General features: G+C 39.1%; 1 protein-coding gene and 1 long non-coding RNA gene across 5 annotated transcripts; one reads left to right on the top strand and one right to left on the bottom strand.

The window, feature by feature from the left end:
- Window positions 1-243: 243 nt before the first annotated feature.
- On the bottom strand, window positions 244-13596 carry PSMD6 (proteasome 26S subunit, non-ATPase 6). Of its 4 annotated transcripts, XM_004091777.3 has the most exons (9): window positions 13277-13504; window positions 12645-12803; window positions 12319-12524; window positions 9298-9443; window positions 8820-9039; window positions 8601-8709; window positions 5064-5232; window positions 2561-2638; window positions 2197-2410 (listed from the first exon to the last, which is right to left on the bottom strand). In XM_004091777.3, exons 1-9 carry the CDS (start codon window positions 13419-13421, stop codon window positions 2314-2316), a joined length of 1329 nt encoding a protein of 442 aa, XP_004091825.1. In that variant the 5' UTR covers window positions 13422-13504; the 3' UTR covers window positions 2197-2313. The 4 variants fall into 4 exon arrangements, 3 of the variants coding, with proteins under 3 accessions (XP_004091825.1, XP_003273709.1, XP_030657366.1); XR_004027495.1 differs by lacking the exon at window positions 12645-12803 and having other exon boundaries at window positions 244-2410; window positions 2561-2834; window positions 13277-13596; XM_003273661.4 differs by lacking the exon at window positions 12645-12803 and having other exon boundaries at window positions 13277-13596.
- On the top strand, window positions 2841-3870 carry LOC105738829. Its single transcript, XR_004027496.1, has 2 exons — window positions 2841-3203; window positions 3240-3870. It is a non-coding gene; the product is annotated as an uncharacterized LOC105738829 (long non-coding RNA).
- Window positions 13597-19450: the final 5854 nt, after the last annotated feature.

Here is a 19450-nt window from a genome sequence, read left to right as displayed (position 1 = left end):
CCAGCTACTCGGAGAGGCTGAGACAGGAGAATGGCGTGAACCTGGGAGGCGGAGCTTGCAGTGAGCCGAGATCGCACCACTGCACCCCAGCCTGGGTGAAAGAGTGAGACTCCGTCTCAAAAAAAAAAAAAAAAAAAAAAAATTCTTTGGATAGTTTCTCCTAGCTCAAGCTTGTCCAACCCAGAGCCCACAACAGCTTTGAATGTGGCCCAACACACATTTGTAAATTTTCTTAAAACATTATGTGGTGTTTTGTTTTGAGCTCATCAACTATCCTTAGTGTATTTTGTGTCACCCAAGACAATTCTTCCAGTGTGGCCCAAGGAAACCCAAAGATTGGACACCCCTGTCTTAGTTGATTAACACAGGAGGCTGTTAATCATCAACCTCATATGTACAATATTGGGGGTAATACAGGGATAACAAACTCAAATGCCAGCAGGGGCCAGGCAGACAGGCAGTATATATGAACACACTGGGTGGACTGGGGCACACTGGAAAACACGCTATGCTTGTCGCTCAGCTTATTGGAGCCTGAGTCCAGAGTTAGCCTCATCTATCCTTTTTCCAGAGAAGCTAGATATGTGGTTTTTAAACTGTCAACTTTTATGTGGTAACTATAAATTTTTTTCTTGGAAAAGTATTTAGGGTGTGTCAGTTGCAGCCTGTGGGTGACCAACTGCAACTTTGTAGCATTCAGAAGCCACCTTTGCATTCCTGACTAGCTTTGGTTTTCTGTAGAAAACCAAAAAGCTGAGGTTTTTTCCTTCAAGAAATATGTTTTCTAGATAAGCATTTTTAGAAATTCATAGGTGGATATTCTTAAATACTTTAGGCATATTCCGCATTTTAAAAGCCTCCCCTCCACCATATAGTGCCTACAGGAAACTCCTTTCAAAACAGAGCTCTGGCCACATTGCTTTCCTTGGCATATAACCAATGGCTCTTCTTCCAGCGATGAGAGCTGCTGTCTCTATATTTTGCCATTAATTACCTTCTAATATTTTGCCATTAATTACCTTGTGATAGGGCTTTGATTTCCCAACCTATTATTTTCATAGTCTACTGAAGAGTTTTTATCATGAAGAAATGTTGAATTGTATCAAATTATTTTCAATCAAATGAGATCATGTGTTTTTTTCTACTAATATGTTAACAGGGATCATTCCCATCAGTAAATGTTCTTTAAAACGAAAAAATTCAAAACTCTTCTTTCCTTCCCCTGCCTTTTACAGTAAAATGCCATTTCCCATTCTCTTCTGAACTCACCTCTACCAAAACTGCTCATTAAGGTCACTAGCTGTCTGTCTTTTACTTAAGCCAAAAAGCCTAGGTTCTCCTCTGACAAATTTTCTCCCCCTCATCCTCCTCACCCCATTCTAAATCTTTTAGCAAATCCAGCTGCCTGTATAATCCATGCCACCAAATGCCATAAGTGAGACTTAAAAGGTAAGCCAAATCCGCACTTAAAATTGCCAGTGACTTTCCCTGTCTGTCTTTCTTCCCTCCATATGTTCACGGGCTCTCCCTCTTTTTCACTTAAATGTCACCTTACCATAGAAGCCTTCCACAGCACCCCAGAAGAGAGCCTATACCCTGTATCTCTATCTATCTATCTGGTTTTATACTTCTTATAGCACTTATTCCTGACACACTGAATAAAACTAATATAGTTATAAACTGTTTCAAACAAACAGGGGAACAACTAACTTTTGTCTTCCTCACTGCTATTATTACTATGGTCCTACTTTTGGAAAAAAGATTCAGTTTGCCAATACTTACGTATAAGGTTTTAGAAAACTAAGATAAGCCTTGGTAGATTCTGTAATCCAGGTTATGTCAGCTTCCTAAAAAAGGGTAACTTCCTGCCGGAAAGCTTATTTTATTTATCATCTTCTATCTTTTGTATACTAAGTAAGTGGGAGACACTGTTTAATTGTAGGCCACTATATAGTATGTATGTACTCTTATTCCTAAAATCGGGAAGCTTAAAGGTAAGAGATTTAAAGGTAAGCGATAATGGGCTGTGTCACCATCCATATTTTACTGATGAGGCAGTCAGGATCTGAACCTAGCTGAACCCGGCTGCAACGTTATGCTATAAACCAGATTTTCATTAATGAATAATTCAAGTGACATTATTTTAATGTAAGTGGACCCCATTCTAGAAGGCCTATGTGTTTAAGAAAAAATAAATGGAAAGAAACAACAATGCAGTATTTATTTTATACAGTTGACCTGGGCACATTGTGAAGTAAGCTATAAAAATTCCAAATAATTATCTCTAAAGCAAATCTTTTTTGTTACATGGCTTTACATATTAATTACTCTGGAAAGTTTTTGAACTCTGTTTAGTAGCAGATCTCCTTTCTTGATAGTTTCTTGGTACTGCCAGTTCTTGCTATCAGGTCTATAAATAAATTCAAGAAAAAATGAATTATTTACCAGTCACGTTATTCCATGACAATAGTTGACCTACTTTTAAAATTTAAGGCACTTAAGATTTAGGAATGCCCCTTATTCTGAGCAGTGTAACAAATGATACACAAAATGAGAGTACCTGTTGGTTTCTACTATTTCATTCACTTTATCTATTTTGCAGTGTAGTCTCCCAGCAGCAATAAACCTGGACAGTTCCCTAATTTAGAGAAAAAAAAAAAAATAACAGAATTAGCTTTATAGAAAATTCTTAGAAAAATGCAAACTGCATTAAAATAGTCTTAAATTTGTAACATTTAGCTTCCTTCAAGCTTGTTATTGCAATATACAGTAGTTGAGGTAGTCCCTGGTGTATTGCAGGCTTTAAGTCATCATCTACTAGAATAAGCATGATCCTAGAAGTTCATATTCAGAGAGAAAGTAGATCAAACAATGAAACCATATGTACTCAGAGAAAAACTGTAGGTTAGGAAAAATTAGGGACCAAAACTGATAAAACAGTAAACTATTTTAAACAAAAGACCTAAAACAAAATTATGGAACACAGCCCATGGGTAAACACGTCAACAGCAACAGTATTTACTAAAACAAGAACCCTTTCCCTCTCTAACATATCTTAGTCTAAACAAGTGGAAGGGGAGAAATGATGTAGAATTATTGCTTTGCCCATTTTAAAAAAGGGGATTTCATCTAAAATGTAACTTTTTAAGGGAGAAAAAAAGAACAAAGAATCCATGACGACAACCCAGATTTAAAATTCTTAGGTATTTGGGTAACAACAACTAGATTAAAATTCTTAGGTATTTGGGTAACAACAACTAGAGCTCAGTGGTACAAACTTTGCCTCTCAAGCTGGTCTTAGAACATGAAGGAAAAAAAAACTGAACAATTCAAATACTACCTGAATTCAACTACTACCTGAAAGGTACCAGTTGCCTTGCATTCACTTGTCATCAAGATGACTTAAGGAATACTGCAGTGTGTGCCCCTAATGAAGGCTTTATCTCCATATTACAGTTAAAATACTGAAGAGGCATAACCTGACCAAGGCCACAGAGCTGGAAAAAGAAGCAAAGCCAAGCCCTTTTTCTCATGCACTGCTCACAACAAGCCACTCCTTCCACTGACTCATGAAAAACACACTCATACTGCCCAGCCAGCACCCTAATGAACAACCCTCTTAGAGTGGTCACCAGACTTCAATTGCACAGACTAGAATTCAGAAATGGAAGAAAACCTTGGGATACCAGCCTTCCATTTTGGTAAGGATCATTTAAAAAATGTGTTGGTGTCTGAAACCTACTTTGAAGTGTTTAAAAAACATAAAATGTATAGATTATAACAAGCAAATATGTTAAAATGTACTGTACAATTCTTTACAATTTTATGGATGTTTGAAATTTCAAAAATACTAAAAAGAGAATGGTCTTATTTAAAAGAAATGCATCTTCATTTAAAGTTTCCACTGCGGACCATTGAAAACACCATGAACATTTAACATTTAAAAACACCTACATGTGGGAGCCACTGATCTAGATACCATCCGGACATCCCATATTGTGTATGTCTCCTCCCCAACTCTACTCTCACTACCCTCGTCCACGCCACGTTAACATCTTCTCCAAAAGCTACTAAACGGCACAACTGGTCTCCCTGCCACCTTACTCTATATAAGACACTGCATAGGACCATGTAACTTGGGCTCAAAATCTTCCAACGGCTCCCTATCAAACTTAAAACTCAACTCAAGCTCCATTCCATGACCTACAAAGCCCTACACAAATCATCACCTGCCTAACTCTCCATGTATTATCCTCACAATCTCCTACCGCTCCCCCAACTATGCTGGAGCCACACTGACATTTTCTGTTCCTACAACATCCAAGCTTATTCCTGGCTCAAAGCCTTAGCCTTTTCTATTCCCTTTTCTGCATGCAGAAGGACTCCATATGGCTGACTCCTCTCAATTCAAATCTCAGAGCAAACCTCACCTCCTCAAGCATGCCACATGTAAGGACAGCATTTTCTCATCTCCATAGGTTCATTTCTGTGCGAAATCACCTTTTATATTTATTTGCTTCCTTGCCATCTCTTCCCTACTACTACAATGAAAGTCTGTGAAGAGGGAGCTGTAAAACAGTACCAAACATACAGTAATGAATGGCTCATTAAGTATTTGTTCAATCACTGATGCAAGTACTAAAAGTCCCACATTTAACAACCAATTTGACCAGAATTGCAGCAGCAACCTAAAAACTGGAAGGAATTATCAGAGGGAATATGACCAACTGTAAAATATCAGATCTAAGAGTCATTACCGTAGCTGCAGTGTGGTCTATAAAGAAGTAACAGAAGACAACTTTTGGTAACAACTGGTCTGATGACCTTTAACAAATCACTTAGCCTCACTACAACTCATTTTCCCATCTGTTAATGCAAGGGGCAGACATGAGGAAGTCAGAGGCAACCGGATATGAATGTTTCGATAATATTGAGAAAAAAAACCTCACCCCTCCCCGTTAAGATTGAGGGAACCAATGTAAACAAGTAAACAACTGTACAAGTTCACATATTTTAAAAGGCAACTTTAAAACTTCAATTAATATGGCATTATTCAAACTTACTGATCAATGAATTCCACACCAACACCAAACGCTTCTGCCATATAGCCAAGGGTTAATGACCTATATGATTCCAGCAGCTGACTGTATGCATGAATTCTCATTTCTCTTACATAGTATCGATAATGAGGGGCAAAAAGCCAGTCCTTTTTCATTTCCTGTTCCACAACCGCTGCAATGAATAAAATGACAAATTATAACAGACTCTCCTTTTCAGATAAAAAGATTAAAAACTAAAGCAACACTAGTTGAGTCCAACAGATAGATAAACAAGTATCAAATTTCTCACTGCCTTTCCACGTCATGTCATCAACAAACGGCAGCAACAGCAGTGCTAAAGGAGGGGCCAGGTATGCAAACATCGTCTTTAAGTAACAGGTGGGTATTCGACATCACTCTCAGAAAGAGCTCAGCTTCTAAAGGAACTTGTTCACAGATGACAAAGTTCACATACTAATATTTTAACCACGGGGAACTACTTATGCCTTAAGTAAAATAAAGTAAAATTCATTTTTTAAACAATTCTAACTGAGAAACAGCAGGTACAGTGAAAAACGATTTATACAGACCAGAAAAAAGGTATAAATCAGACATTTTCAAAAAGCAACAAAACTCAGAAGAAAGCAAAGACTGATGACTATTTCCTGTTTACTTGTTCATGTAAACAGACTGCGTAACAAAACACTATGAACAAGGTTTGAAGACAAATGATAAACTAGAAAATTTATTTATAACAATGAGTTAATGGCCTTAATCCAGAAGAGATCTTTGGAAGTCAGACAGTAAAATGTACGTAGAGTATTAATGAGCAATCCACACAAATATAAATTATTTTACTGAATAACTCCTGTATATCACTACTCTAGATAGTTATATGGCAGTGAACCAAAAGACAAGACCCTTGCTGCCACAGAAACTAAATTTTCAAAGGGCAGAGACAGATGAACAAATACACAAGATAAATCCTATGAAGAAAATAAAAGTAACATGATAGAGTGATTAGGAAGCCCTCCACTGGATTGGAGTGGACAGGGAATACCTCTCTGAGGGGCTGGCTAAGCACAGAGCAATGTAAATGACACAAAAGGCTGAAGGCAGGAAAAGCATGGTTAAGCCCAGGAACAGAAAGGATGCCAGACTCAGAATGCAAGCAGGAAGACAGCAACAGGTATGTCGAAGGTGAGCAAGAAAAGAGACTCTAGAGTATACTTATGTTTGTGATAAATAAATAAATGAATGAAAGGTCTAGAAGGATATGAAACAAAATATTAAAATCATTGTCTCAGGAGAAATTTTGTATGTGAGTCAATGTGTGTATGGATTTGGGGGTGAGGTGAGATACAAAACCTTTCACTTTCTCAGTTTATCTTTGATTTCTAAATATAGTCAGGTATTATCCAGAAAAGGATACTACTTCCTTTTCCAATTGAATTAGTTTAGAGTACATTAGTACCAAGTGCTGTCCTGCTGTCGGGGTCATTATGAAGATGAAAAAAAAAAAGCATAAGGTCTGCTCCCAGAAATTCTAATTAGCAAAGGAGGCAAACTAGGAAATTATCACAAAACAGTGTGCTAAGTTTTCGCAAGTGGGGCACACGGCCAGTAAGTATATGAAAAGATGCTCAACGAAACTAATCGTGAGAGAGAAACAAATCAAAATTACAATGAGATATCATTTCACACTCACAAAGATACCTCTAATCAAAAAGACAGAAAATAATAAGTACTGGATGTGGGAACACTAGAACCCTCACATACTGCTGATGGGAATGTCTAATGGTGCGGGCACCTGCTTTGGAAAACTGGTAGTTCCTCAAAAAGTTTATCAGAGGGTTACCATTAAGATGCAGCCATTCCACTCCATATGTCCACAGAAAAAGCTGTACACAAATCTTCATTATAGCATTACTGATAGTAGCCAAAAAGTGCAATCAGCATAAAAATCTATGAACTAATGAATGGATAAAATGTAGTATATACATACAACAGACTACCATTTGGGTATAAAACAAAAGGAAGTACTGATACATGCTACAACATGGATGAATGTGGGAACATTATAAAGTGAAAGAAGCCAGGCACAAAAAGCCACGTATTTTATGACTGCACTTAGATGATATGTCCAGAATAGGCAAATTCGTACAGACATAAAGTACATCAGTGGTTGCCAGGGGCTGGGGGAAAGGAGTAATAGGGAGTGACTGCTAATGGGTATCGGTTTCCTTTTGGGGTGATCAAGATGTTCTGGAATTATTAATATTTGCAAAACCTTGCCAATATACGAAAAAGCACTGAATTGTACACTTTAGGTAATTTTATGGTATGTGATTTATTCCTCAGTTTTTTTAAAGGAGGGGGCATACAATAAGAACCCCAGGAATGCAGAGAAGTAAAAGATTTCTTCTGACTGAGGGAAGCAGGGAAGGGCTCCATATTTGAGTTGAGTGATGACCAGGAGACCTCAAGCATAAAAAAGGGAAAAGAGCAATTCTACAATGTAACCTTATGTGCAAAAGCAACATAACTTTGTGTGTATGTATGAGAAGATAAGGCCAAGTGAGTAACTCATCATGCTGGGGAAACCTGTTCTACATTACCTGAGGTAAGTACTATGAGTTCTCATAAAGCAGCCCAATTTGTATGCATGGAGAAAGCATCCAAAAACACTGGGCCAAAACCCACTGCAAAAACATTAACAATCGTCATTTGGAACCGTCTATTCCCACTTTTCCCCAATGCTATCTATTTAACCAAACACCTTCTGAAATTTGCAGCATAAACAAGAAAAATATCAATATGAAATTTTAAGTTTTGGGAAAGACCCCTGGGTCAACTTGATGCAAGCTAATTCTTCTATCATCTTAATAGTTTGTGGTCATTATTAGGAAACCAAATAGCCAGGAAAGAAGGGGGACAAGAGGGAAAAGCAAGCAAATGTGTGTAGGCAGGATCACTACAAACTAGCTTTGAAAGAATACAATTATGTTCAACAGATTATTTTCTTAACCCATAGCCCTTGAAAATGATTTGCAAATCAGCACAGAGATTTAGCTATTTAGCTACTGATACAGAATAAACCATTGCTGAATTCAAGGTTCAATTAATCTCTACCCCAAATCACATTCAGAATTCCCTCACTTCTGTCCCCATGAAGCTCAATACTTAAAACCATTTGCTCACTTTTGCCTTACACCCCACTAAGACTCTTAACCAGGGGTCTGGCGAATATGCTCAGCAAAGGACTAGAGAGTAAGTATTTTTAGGCTTTGCAAGCTACACAGCTCTCTGTCACATCCTCCTTTTTTAAACAACACTTTAAAAATGTAAAAATCATTCTTACCTCCTGGGCCATACAGCAGACCACAATCTGATGACCCTTCTTCTAAACAAAACTGGGCAGATTAGGAATACTGATCAAAGATATGCAGCTACCTACACACTACATTTCTCAGATAGGTGAAAAATCGTCTTAGGTTATTTGCACACAGGAGCAGGAGTAAGATGAAGACAGATAATCAAAAACACCAACTCTATCCTTACCTAATGATTGGAAGAAAACAGAGTAACGGCATTCATAGAGTGAAAACAGATACTGCCGAACTGCTGGAAGACTGTGCAACACTTCAAGAATCTCTGCTCCTTTAATGACCTAGGTATTTTAAAAAACATATACAAAAAAAAAAATGTACATTTTAATGATTTGTGTATTTAAACAAAAAAACAAGTCTTTAAATTTGAGTATTAAAGTTTGGTCATTACCTTCTCCCTGAGATCTGGTCTTTCTAAGGCAATCATACTGACATAGACAGTATAAGTCACAAATGTTTTATAATCCATGAGTTCATAGGATGTAAATGTTGAAACAGTGTCAAGGAAGAGTTCGGCTGCCTGTTTGAAATCACGAATAGCCACACAATAAAGACCCTGATACACTTTTAGGCGGTTTCTCCTGTCCCAGTCTCCTCCTTCTTCTATTAAGCTGTGAAATAAAAACAGTAAGATCATAGTCTGGAAACAGACAAGGCCACGTTTTAAAAAATTTTCTGTTATTTGAAATGAGAAAACAACTTGTAACAACTTGAACCAAAAGGAAATATTTAAAATATTTTACTAAATAAGTACATCAATTATTTGACCAAGCTTACTAGCTGTAAACAAAACAGGCAGTTTCTTATATCAACTTCTCATTTGTAGCATCATAATTTAGAGAGAATATAATCCCACTGTTAGAAAGTACCTTTTGGCCTTTTCTGTGTTTCGTGTGATGAGATCATTATCCATGTAAAACAAGCCAATCCTAAGCAGATAGAATACAATATCCAATCGGTGACCCAGGGCCACAGTTTTGTCATATGTCTTGCGAAAAGCTGTCAGAGCTCCCTCCTGTCAAGAAAGCCAAGGCAATAGGTGAGAAAAGGCTACAAGTTTCCAAAAAAAAGCTATCAGCTGTCTGGGATTTTCTTCAAAGGTTGAGGGAAGAGGTAGGAGTAGAGGTACAACAAGATGGCCATTAACTGTTAACTGTTGAAGCTGGGTGATAAGTACATAAGGGTTTATTATTCTACTTTCTCTACCTGTATAAAGTATAAAAAATACATAAGAAATGCCCAAGCATATACTTAGATTCTGGAAAACAATTTAAGAAAAACATATTCACAATTGTTAAGTATTTTTCTTTGTTCTGTATATTCAATGTTTTCTCTCTTTAATAATCACAATACACTATTTCAAAATAACTTGTATCATCTGAAGGGTTTTGGAAATTGTATCTTAGTCGCTATTAGAATACGACTAAATTTGTAAATATGTAATTTTCTCTCAAAGCATTGTGGGATGTTTCCTTTGCTTTGAATATGAATAAAATAATTTATTCATACTTGGTAGTTTTCAGTATGTGTCTGCCTGGTTTGTCTCATGTAATTATTAGTTATATTTCACAAATTTATAAGGGACTGAGAATACAGCAATGGATACACCTAGCACTCAGATCTTGGTTTTTAAATACTATCCCCCACTAAAAGGAACCAGGGATCCTAGGAAAAATAGATAATTCTAGGTTTATTAGAGTGAAAATAACAGGTGAACCTGTGACATTTTGTTTTATCAGAAAATAAGACTAACAAGATATGTCAAAAGGACAAAGACAGTGTCTTGAAGAAGCCTCTGCTAACAAATTTGCAACAAACTTAGCACCATAAAGAATAAAGACTCTCATCAGTGGTAAACAGTGAATAATAAAAGCGACTGAGTCCATTAAGTATTTAGTAATACTAAATAAAATATAAAAGGAGAGTAAATAGGAGGGGGAAAGTTGTTCTTTTTGGAAGAATATTTAATAAATACAGAGGAAATACAAGAACATTTTACAACTTCCTGATACTGATTCAAGCATGTCCTTGTTGAAATTCTTCAAAACTTGAATCAAAAGTTTGAAGTTTCTCATTCATATGTAATATATTAGTCTTTAAAACCAAGCCACAAACATACAGCTTAAAAGTAAATGGAAACCACTAGCTAATTCTAAACTTTTCTGTATTTTCCAAATTTTTACAATGACCACGTCTTAAGTTTACAACTAGAAAAGAGAAAAAAACCTCGTTTTAGATACACATTACAAAACAACATTTAGGCACTTACTATGTGCTAGGTACCAGTCTAAGCTTTTTCCTATCCTTAATCCGCATTAAGTAAAAACTATCAGTACTCCTATTTTACACATGGGGAAACTGAGGGTTTCATAAATCATAATTACCGAGGTTGAAAATAGAACCCAGGCAATCTGATTCCAGAGCTCACACTATTTTTATTTTTTATATTGGCACCATGTCATTCTATACCTAAATACTTCCAGGCAGATAATTTAAAATTAAAAACATTCAAAGCCCATTTTCTTAACCACTATTACACAGTTACTCAAATTTCAAAGATCCAGTAATGGTGAGTACCCCTCTGGTGCCCTGATGGTGGAGTAAGCTGGCTGTTATGCAGAACAACTGGCCACACATTTTAAAAAAAGAAAAAAAAAGAAACTGTTCATTGTCCCAGCAATTTTGTTTCATATACTATACCCTAGAGAAACACTAGCATATATACACAGAGACATACATAAGCACGTTTTTACAGCAGCAGTTTGCTAAAGCAAAAACAGATGAAAATAACACATATGTCCAACAACAGCTGAACAGGCAAATAAACTATGCCAGAGCTAGCTCTGCAGTGGAACATTTGGCAGCAGTTAACCAGGATGAGCCAGATTTATGTATGTTGGCATGGAAAAGACCTCTTAAACATAATGCTGAATGAAAAGGGCAAACAGGACTACACTAATACACTATGATCCCATGTTCATAAAAAAAAAAAAAAAAATTCTGTAGAATTAAAAATTTCTGCAAGTATTAATTTTTTAAAAAATTGGTTCTTTTATTGAGCATTTATATTCTTTTATATATAAAGTTTTACGTAAAAAAGATTTTATGACTGGGTGCAGTGGCTCACGCCCATAATCCCAGCACTTTCGGAGGCCGAGCCAGGTGCATCACCTGAGGTCAAGAGTTCGAGACTAGCCTGGCCAACATGTTGAAACCCGGTCTCTACTAATACAAAAAAATTAGCTGGGTGTGGTGGCACACGCCTGTAATCTCAGTTACTCGGGAGGCTGAGGGAAGAGAATCGATTGAACCCAGGAGATGGAGGTTGCAGTGAGCCAAGATCACTCCATTGCACTCCAGCCTGGATGGCAAGAGCAAAACTCTGTCTCAAAAAAAAAATTACCAAAAAGTTTATATAAATGCACAATAAAAGAACTGAAAAGCCTATCCCTGGGCAGGTACAAAGTAAAGAAAGATCAACAGAACTTCAGCATTTACTATACTGTTTCTTAGTTTCTGCTAAGTATTACTCGTGTAAGGTACTAAAGACACCAGAACCAGTGCTTCCCAACCAAGTGAGAAAACTGCTGACAATGATCCCAATTTTGTAAAAGCAGTAAATAAAATTCTCTAGATACACACTTACGTTTTTATTGGCATGGGGTGAAATGGAGAAGAATAAAGCCCTAGCTGCTGTTTGGGGAAATGACAAGGCATTTCATGGAGACAACTTTTTCATCTTTACATTGATTCACTAGTACAAGTAAGCATGATTACCTTTATACTTTTTCTAAAACGAAGTTAATTTTTTTAACGAGAAACGATTATCTGGAATAGTCTCCAATTTTAGCCTATACTAACTACAGAGAGGGAAAATCATCTCTACTCACTTTGTCACCTATCCGGCAGAGGTACTCGGCCTTTGCCATCATTGCATCGCGAATTTCGCTCTCTCCTAGATTCTTCTCTGCATCTTCCAGCTCCTCATCCAAACGCTTCAACTCGTCTTCATTTGCCTTCCTCATTTTATTGAGTAGGTCCACGTCTATCTGCCAGTCGAGGGATTTGCACAAGGCTTCATAGTAAGGAGCCATGTCTAACATGCAAAAAAGAGGGATGTGTGAGTGGGGACACTTGTGCCCTCAAGTCAAAGTCTGCCCACGTATTTCATCCCCCGCCCCGCCACAAGTCATCCACCAGTCTCTTCCCCACTAACAGGAAGGCATGCGATGGGGCTTAATAATCGGCTTGGCAAAACATAAACGTATGCTGGTGGGAGGTTTGCGTGAGGGCCAATGCTGGCACTGCCAACCTCTACTAGGGCTAGAGGGAGGGCAATCCTCGGTTTGCTCTTGCCGGATTCTGTTCCAAAAGTCTTCGAACAGGGAAAGACGGTTTATACACACATACTCACATACATATGTTCAAACATTCACATTCACTACAGAAGGGCCAAAAAGAACCGAACCCAAATTTCCCTTCCACGGGCAAGCTGAACTCTCCTATAGGAATACCCCGCGCCCGGGAGCAGTCCCCAGTGACAGTAAGTCACGGGGCCTTTACGCTGTGCCTAGCACAGGGGTAAATATTAATGCCTCACGATTCTCCTCCAAGCTGCCCTTACAGGGGAAGGCGGCACAGAGAGATGCAGACCCCTCTGAGATAAGTCGAGGTCCCCCAGGGTATCCCCAAACCAAAGCAAAACCCTAAGGGCCGGAGAAGCCAGGCCTGGTCTTGTAGACCCCGTCAGAGGGATCTGGAGCTCCATCAAAAAAAGGCCCCGCAGGCTCCGGAACGCGGGGACGGCCCAGGCCTAGGCCGCTGACTCGGCGCTCGTGCGAGCCTCACTGTTATCGCGGACGGCCGCCATCAGCTCGTCGCGCACGGCAGCGTCTCCCCGGTGCTCGGGCAGGCTGAGCAGGAAGCGCAGCTGCGCGATGCGCAAGTCGGGGTTCTTGGGCAGACCCTCCTCCTCCAGGTTCTCCAGCGGCATCGCGGCGATGGGGACAGCGCCTGAAAGGAGACAACTTGGTTCCGACCGGCTGCGGCAGCGGAAGCGGGAGGAGTCGGCGAATACGCCCGGCCGCCTCCGGCCCGGCTTCCGGTCCCGTCTCCGCCGGCAGCGTCCTCTGCTGGACACCTCCGGGAACGCCTCGCTCGGCCTGGGCGCCTGCAACCTCTGCCTCCCAGCTTCAATCGATTCTCCTGCCTCAGCCTCCCAAGTAGCTGGGATTACAGGCCTGCACCACCATGCCCGGCTAATTTTTGTATTTTTAGTAGAGACGGGGTTTCACCATGTTGGCCAGGCTGGTCTTGACCTTCTGACCTCAAGTGATTCCCCCAACTCAGACTCCCAAAGTGCTGGGATTACAGGTGTGGGCCACCACGCCTGGCCTAAATTCCATCTAATGGATTTACCATAATTTACTTTCACTCTTCCCACTGTTGGAGGTGTCTTTAGGTTGACCAGAGTTTTTACTTACCTAATATAAAAACTTAGATGAAGACTTTGGATGTCCAGATCACTTCATGTTTTGCATCTTTTTCCTTAGCATAAATTCCCACGAAGGAATAATGGACAAAGGAAAGAAGGATTTTGTGACTTGGGGATATTTAATGTTAAATGGTTTTCCAAAAGAGCTGAACCAGTTTACACAGCTGCTGAAACAGGTGAGACTGCCACATCTCACAGGCAGTAGGCATCATCACATAATTTAAATATATTATTTGTTTCTATAAAAATGAAACAAGCATTTTGAAGACAACTCAAATGATAGAGAAAATATGAAGAGTAAAATAAATTACTATTAAATAGCTCTCCACCACTGCTAAACTTTTGGTGAAAAACTTTCTAAACATCTTTCATTTAGTCATTCAACAAACATGATTGCGTGGTTACAAAGTACCAGGCACTGTCTTAGGCCTCAAGGACTCAGCAGTGAAGAGCACAAAGCCCTGTCTTTGGAATTTACATTCTAGAGAAGCATAGCTTCTTTAAAACTCACCTGGGTATACTAACATGATCATTCTATACTCACACATTTCAAACTGTGTTTTGTTCATTCTACCATGTATTGTGGATATCTTGGATGACAATGGATTGACCATATAGGATTCCATTATATTTATTTTTGTTTCTTTTGTTATTTTTGAGACGGATCTCACTCTGTTACCCAGGCTGGAGTGCAGTGGGGTGATCTTGGCTCACTGCAACCTCCGCCTCCCAGGTTCAAGCGATTCTCCTGCCTTGGCCTCCTGAGTAGCTAGGATTACAGGCACGTGCCACCAAGCCTGGCTAATTTTTGTATTTTTAGTAGAGACGGGGTTTTACCATATTGGCCAGGCTGGTCTCCAATTCCTGACCTCAGGAGATCCGCCCACCTCAGCCTCCCAGAATGCTGGGATTACAGGTGTCAGCCACCACACCCGGCCCATTATTTTTCTATACCAACTTTTTCCTCATCAATCCTTAACTGTTAGTTGATTTGGGTTATTTTTGTTTTTTTCACTCATTAATATTACAGTGTCAGTTATCCGTGTACATATATATTTTCACACTTGGTTATTTCTCAATCTAAATCTCTAGACGTGCAATTGCTGAATAAGAGGGCATTGATATTTTATATTTTGATGTATTCTGTAAGCATATTATGAATTATTTTCCACAAATGATATATATATCAATTTACATTGCCTCTAATATTAAACAGAGAAACTTCAGGGGAGAAAAAGTAGTATCTTTTCCTCACCCATTGCGAGGTTCATAGCTGAGGCAACTATAATTAAAGATAGAATAGCAGAGCCAGGAGAGGTGGTTCACACCTGTAATCCCAGCATTTTGGAGGCTGAGGCAGGCAGATCACGAGGTCAGGAATTTGAGACCAGTCTGGCCAGCATGGTGAAACCTCATTAGCAGGGCATGGTGGCGCACACTTGTAGTCCCAGTTACTCGGGAGGCTGAGGCAGGAGAATTGCTTGAACGCAGCAGGCGGAGGTTGCAGTGAGCTGAGATAGTGCCACTGCACTCCAACCTGGGTGACAGTGACACTTTGTCTCAAAAAAAAAAAAAAGAATAACAGGAGAAAAGCACACAAATATATTTAATATAAATTTTAGGTGACATGAGAACATTTGGAAATGAAGACCCAAAGAAATGAAGAAATCTGTAGATTTGTAAGGTAAATTTGATGAAGAATGGACAGTTATGTAGAAGTATGATTGGTCAAAGGGGGTGTGACATCATGGCAATAAACTGGGGGACTTAGCAAGCTCTGTGTGTTCAGATTATTCTCTGTGTGCCTGTATCTTCATATATAAGGGATTTCTTTTCTTTGAGCATAGGGATAATATCTTTGGAATGAGGGTCTTATGACCTACCTTATAGAAAGTTCAGGGAATTCTTTTATAACTGGCTTCAAGCGAGAAGGGCACAGAGAAGGTGAGAGTGACCTTCCTGCTTCTACCACTTCCTCAAAGCACAAGGTGTGATATTTTGAGATTATGTGTCCTGAACCCCATCAGACCTGTCTCCCAATGTACTTTCATCAGCCATTTTAAGTTTTGCTAACACTTGGTTTTCCTTTGAATTTCTTTTACGATTGGTGACGTTAATTTTTTTTTCACATTTTAATGACCAGATATATTTTCTGTTTTATGAAATTCTTGTTTGGCTTTGTCAATTCTCTATGGAATCTTTCCTCACTGACTAGTAAGCAATCTTCATATTTTAAGGAAATTAACTTTGTTAATTTCCAAGTATCATAGCTTCCTCCCTCATTTATTTTTCTAAATTTTTAGGGGTTTTTCTTCAACATAAAAGCTTACAATGTTTAAATAGTTAAATGTATCAGCCTGTTTATATTTGTGACAAGAATTGGATATACGATCCACAACCCATGTTGAAGTATAGGGGGAAACCTGTATAAACAGTTTAAATGGTATGTGACTGGTACATTCTGGTTTCCAGTTAGTCTTAGTATGGATGCATAATCAAATTAAGGTTGCAACTGCCAGAAAATCTCAGTTGCAGGGGATTCTACGACTCTTCATTATTCCAGGTGCAAATGAGCTTCAAGGTGCACAGTGCCCTGCTGTCAGCCTCTCCACTCAGCACAGAGGAGACCAATTTCCGGTCAGATCGGTCTTATTCTCTTTTTACTATCATAACCATTAATTGCTGAGGAATCAATCGAACCCTGAACTGTGGCTGTGATTTGACTGCCCAGCTGATCAAAGCAGCTCTTTGCCCCATATTGACAACTCATTATTGAACAGTAAATTGCCCATTCCATCAATCCCTTTGTAGCCATTAACTCAATTTGACTGGATTAACTAGTTTTACAAAGACCCTTCTTTAAGCTTGAAACCTGAGGTTTTTGTAATCTCAGGGAGGAAAAATAAATGTGTATCTTCTTGGTAGATATATATCCTGCCCCATGGAAATTAAAATCTTTGATGGAAACAGGCTATGGTGAGCTAAGGGCATACATACCTTTTCTTATTTGCTCTGGTTCTAGAGTTTATTTTAAAAATCACTCTTTCTTCATTTTTTTATCTGTGTTACAAGCCCTTTGCTATTAGAACCTGGTTTTATTTCGAGATTGCACCAAGCAGGGCCCTCCTCCTTTTCAGCCTTTGTACTTTTCCTTTATGCAAGATTATATGGCTCTGAAAAGGCTGCTCTGATTTAGGGCACTGGATTCCTTCATTCTAAGCAGAGTGTCGTCAGCTCTCTGTACAGGCCCCACGGGCTGTTGATTGTGATTACTACCATGCCCACTGCATAAAACAATGTTCCTCTGAGTGTATAATTAACTTTATCTGCTTTGCTCACTTTTAATTACGTGCACTTTCAGCTTTTTCATTGAATTTCAAATACTTTATGTGCGTGGCCCTGATTATAGCTTTCCTGCATATGTCCAAGATGGGTTTGTGCAGGCGGAGTTATCTCTGCTCCTGCCAGCATCCTTCCTGTTAGGCAGTTATTGATTACACCACATAGGATGGAAAGTTTACATAGAGTGTCTGCTTGGAACGCACAAAAATTTCATGGTTATTGCAGCATCATGATCAATTGATGTAGCATGCTCATTTCTTCCTCACTAAATTACTCCTTTCCAAAAGAGTATTTTGAAAGCAAAAGAGTGCTTAGGAAATACTGTTGTTTCTGGAGCAGGGTGGGTAATTGCTGAGAGCAATATCAGTTTTCCTTTTCCATGATGAGAAGACACTTGCACAAGGCAGGGAGAGTGAAATATGTCCCCCAGGATGACACACTTCATGCAACCCCACTGTTAGCATAGACCTCTGACTGTGTGCTGGGGGTACCAGACAGAGCAGTGGTCACAAAATTTATGGGGTTCACATTCTGGTGAGGAAAGGGTAGAAAGAGACAGAGAAGCAATACACCATTAAATAAATTATTCAATTAGTGGCAAAATTAGTGAAGGCATGAATGCATGAATGGAATAGAAAAGGTTTTTTTTTTTTGATGAAGTGATATTTGAGGTTAGATTAAAATGACGGGCTTGGGTTAGGGTCATCTTTAAGGACAGTTGCTTTGTGCCAATTTCCTTAGTTCCTTTAATAATTACCCCCCTTTGTGTATAAAATAAGTGGTGATGAAGAGGCTTTTCTAGCTTGTTTTCCTCTTTGTGGTTTGAAAATCAGCACACAGTCATCTGCAGGGTGCTAAGTATACGATCCTAGGAAGATGATGTGAAAAATCAGGAACTTGCAGCTGAACCAGCACAGCCATTGAGAAGTGGCCATCCTCCCACTTCCGGTAAATTGCCTAAAATTTACATATCAATCATGTTAACCTGTCATACCTCTGGTTGCACCCACAGTCCTTCTGTAGGGCTCATCCTGGGTAGACACATGACACCCAGGCAAGCAGTTTGAACTGCAAGTGATCATCTACCTGAAGCCTACAAAGGGTCCTGGCATGAAAAGTGTTGTTCCAAAGGGAAGATCTGGGACACTCAGACTTCTACTTTTCAGAATCTGAATTAGAAACTGTGGCTAGAATCACCAGCTAGTAGTGGGTGTAGACACCATAGGGTCATGAAATAGAAGGGAGGATGTTGGAGGAGAGCAGCTGGGATCTGTCAGAGATTGAATAGCAGGCTGAAATCATGGGCAAGGAGGGGCAGGAGAAACAGAGGTACACCTTACTGAGCAAAGGAGCCCAGAGGGAATCTGAGGAGAAGCAGACAGACAGAAAAGAGCCTAGCCACAGAAAATGACGGCACACAGGGGTGGATCATCATCAGTCTATGTGGCAAAAAGACTTAGGTCAACCTTACATGCAAATCCAGCAGCAAAACCATCTTTACAACAGCAATTCATGCGACTATTCCTGCTCTTCCCAACTCTTTGAGTTTATGCCTCTTGCCTTCGCTGACGTCACACCCTATTTTCTTGAGTACTAATATTCCAGTGTTTTTAACCACTTGTTAAATTATCCTCACAATAAATACTAGTCACTTGTAGTCTCATAGGGAGTCTCTGACCCTAAGAAGAACAATTTCCTGCAATTTAACAACAATACCCGTGCATTCACACTTTGACCCAGCAATCCTGCTTCTGGGAACTTATCCTGAAGCTACACCTCCAAAAATTCTAAAATACCCATGCACAAGGTTATTCATTGCAGTATTGTTTAAAATTGTAAAATATTGGAAACAACTTAAATGCCCAAATATAGGAAAATGGTTGTATACACGATGGTACATAACATATGGTGGGGTATTATGCAGCTGTAAAAAATAATAAAGAAAGAAAATCTTTATAAGCTGATATGGAGCAATTTCCAGAAATCAAATGCAATTATTTAACAACAAAAATGATAAAGAGGACTCAAGGAGAGACGCTATAAAAAGCATAAATTCAAAAGTAACCACTAGAATATGCAATATCAAAAGAAAAATAAAAGAAGGGTGAGTCTCTGATTTGGGTAAGCAAACAAGTGAAACTAAGACACAGCCACAGAGCACTATGGTAACACATGCAGCAAGTACA

This window comes from Nomascus leucogenys, chromosome 21, assembly GCF_006542625.1.
Source record: "Nomascus leucogenys isolate Asia chromosome 21, Asia_NLE_v1, whole genome shotgun sequence".
In the NCBI taxonomy this organism is placed as follows: domain Eukaryota; kingdom Metazoa; phylum Chordata; class Mammalia; order Primates; family Hylobatidae; genus Nomascus; species Nomascus leucogenys.
Note: the sequence above shows the minus strand (reverse complement) of the source record. Positions and strands in the feature narration are given on the sequence as shown.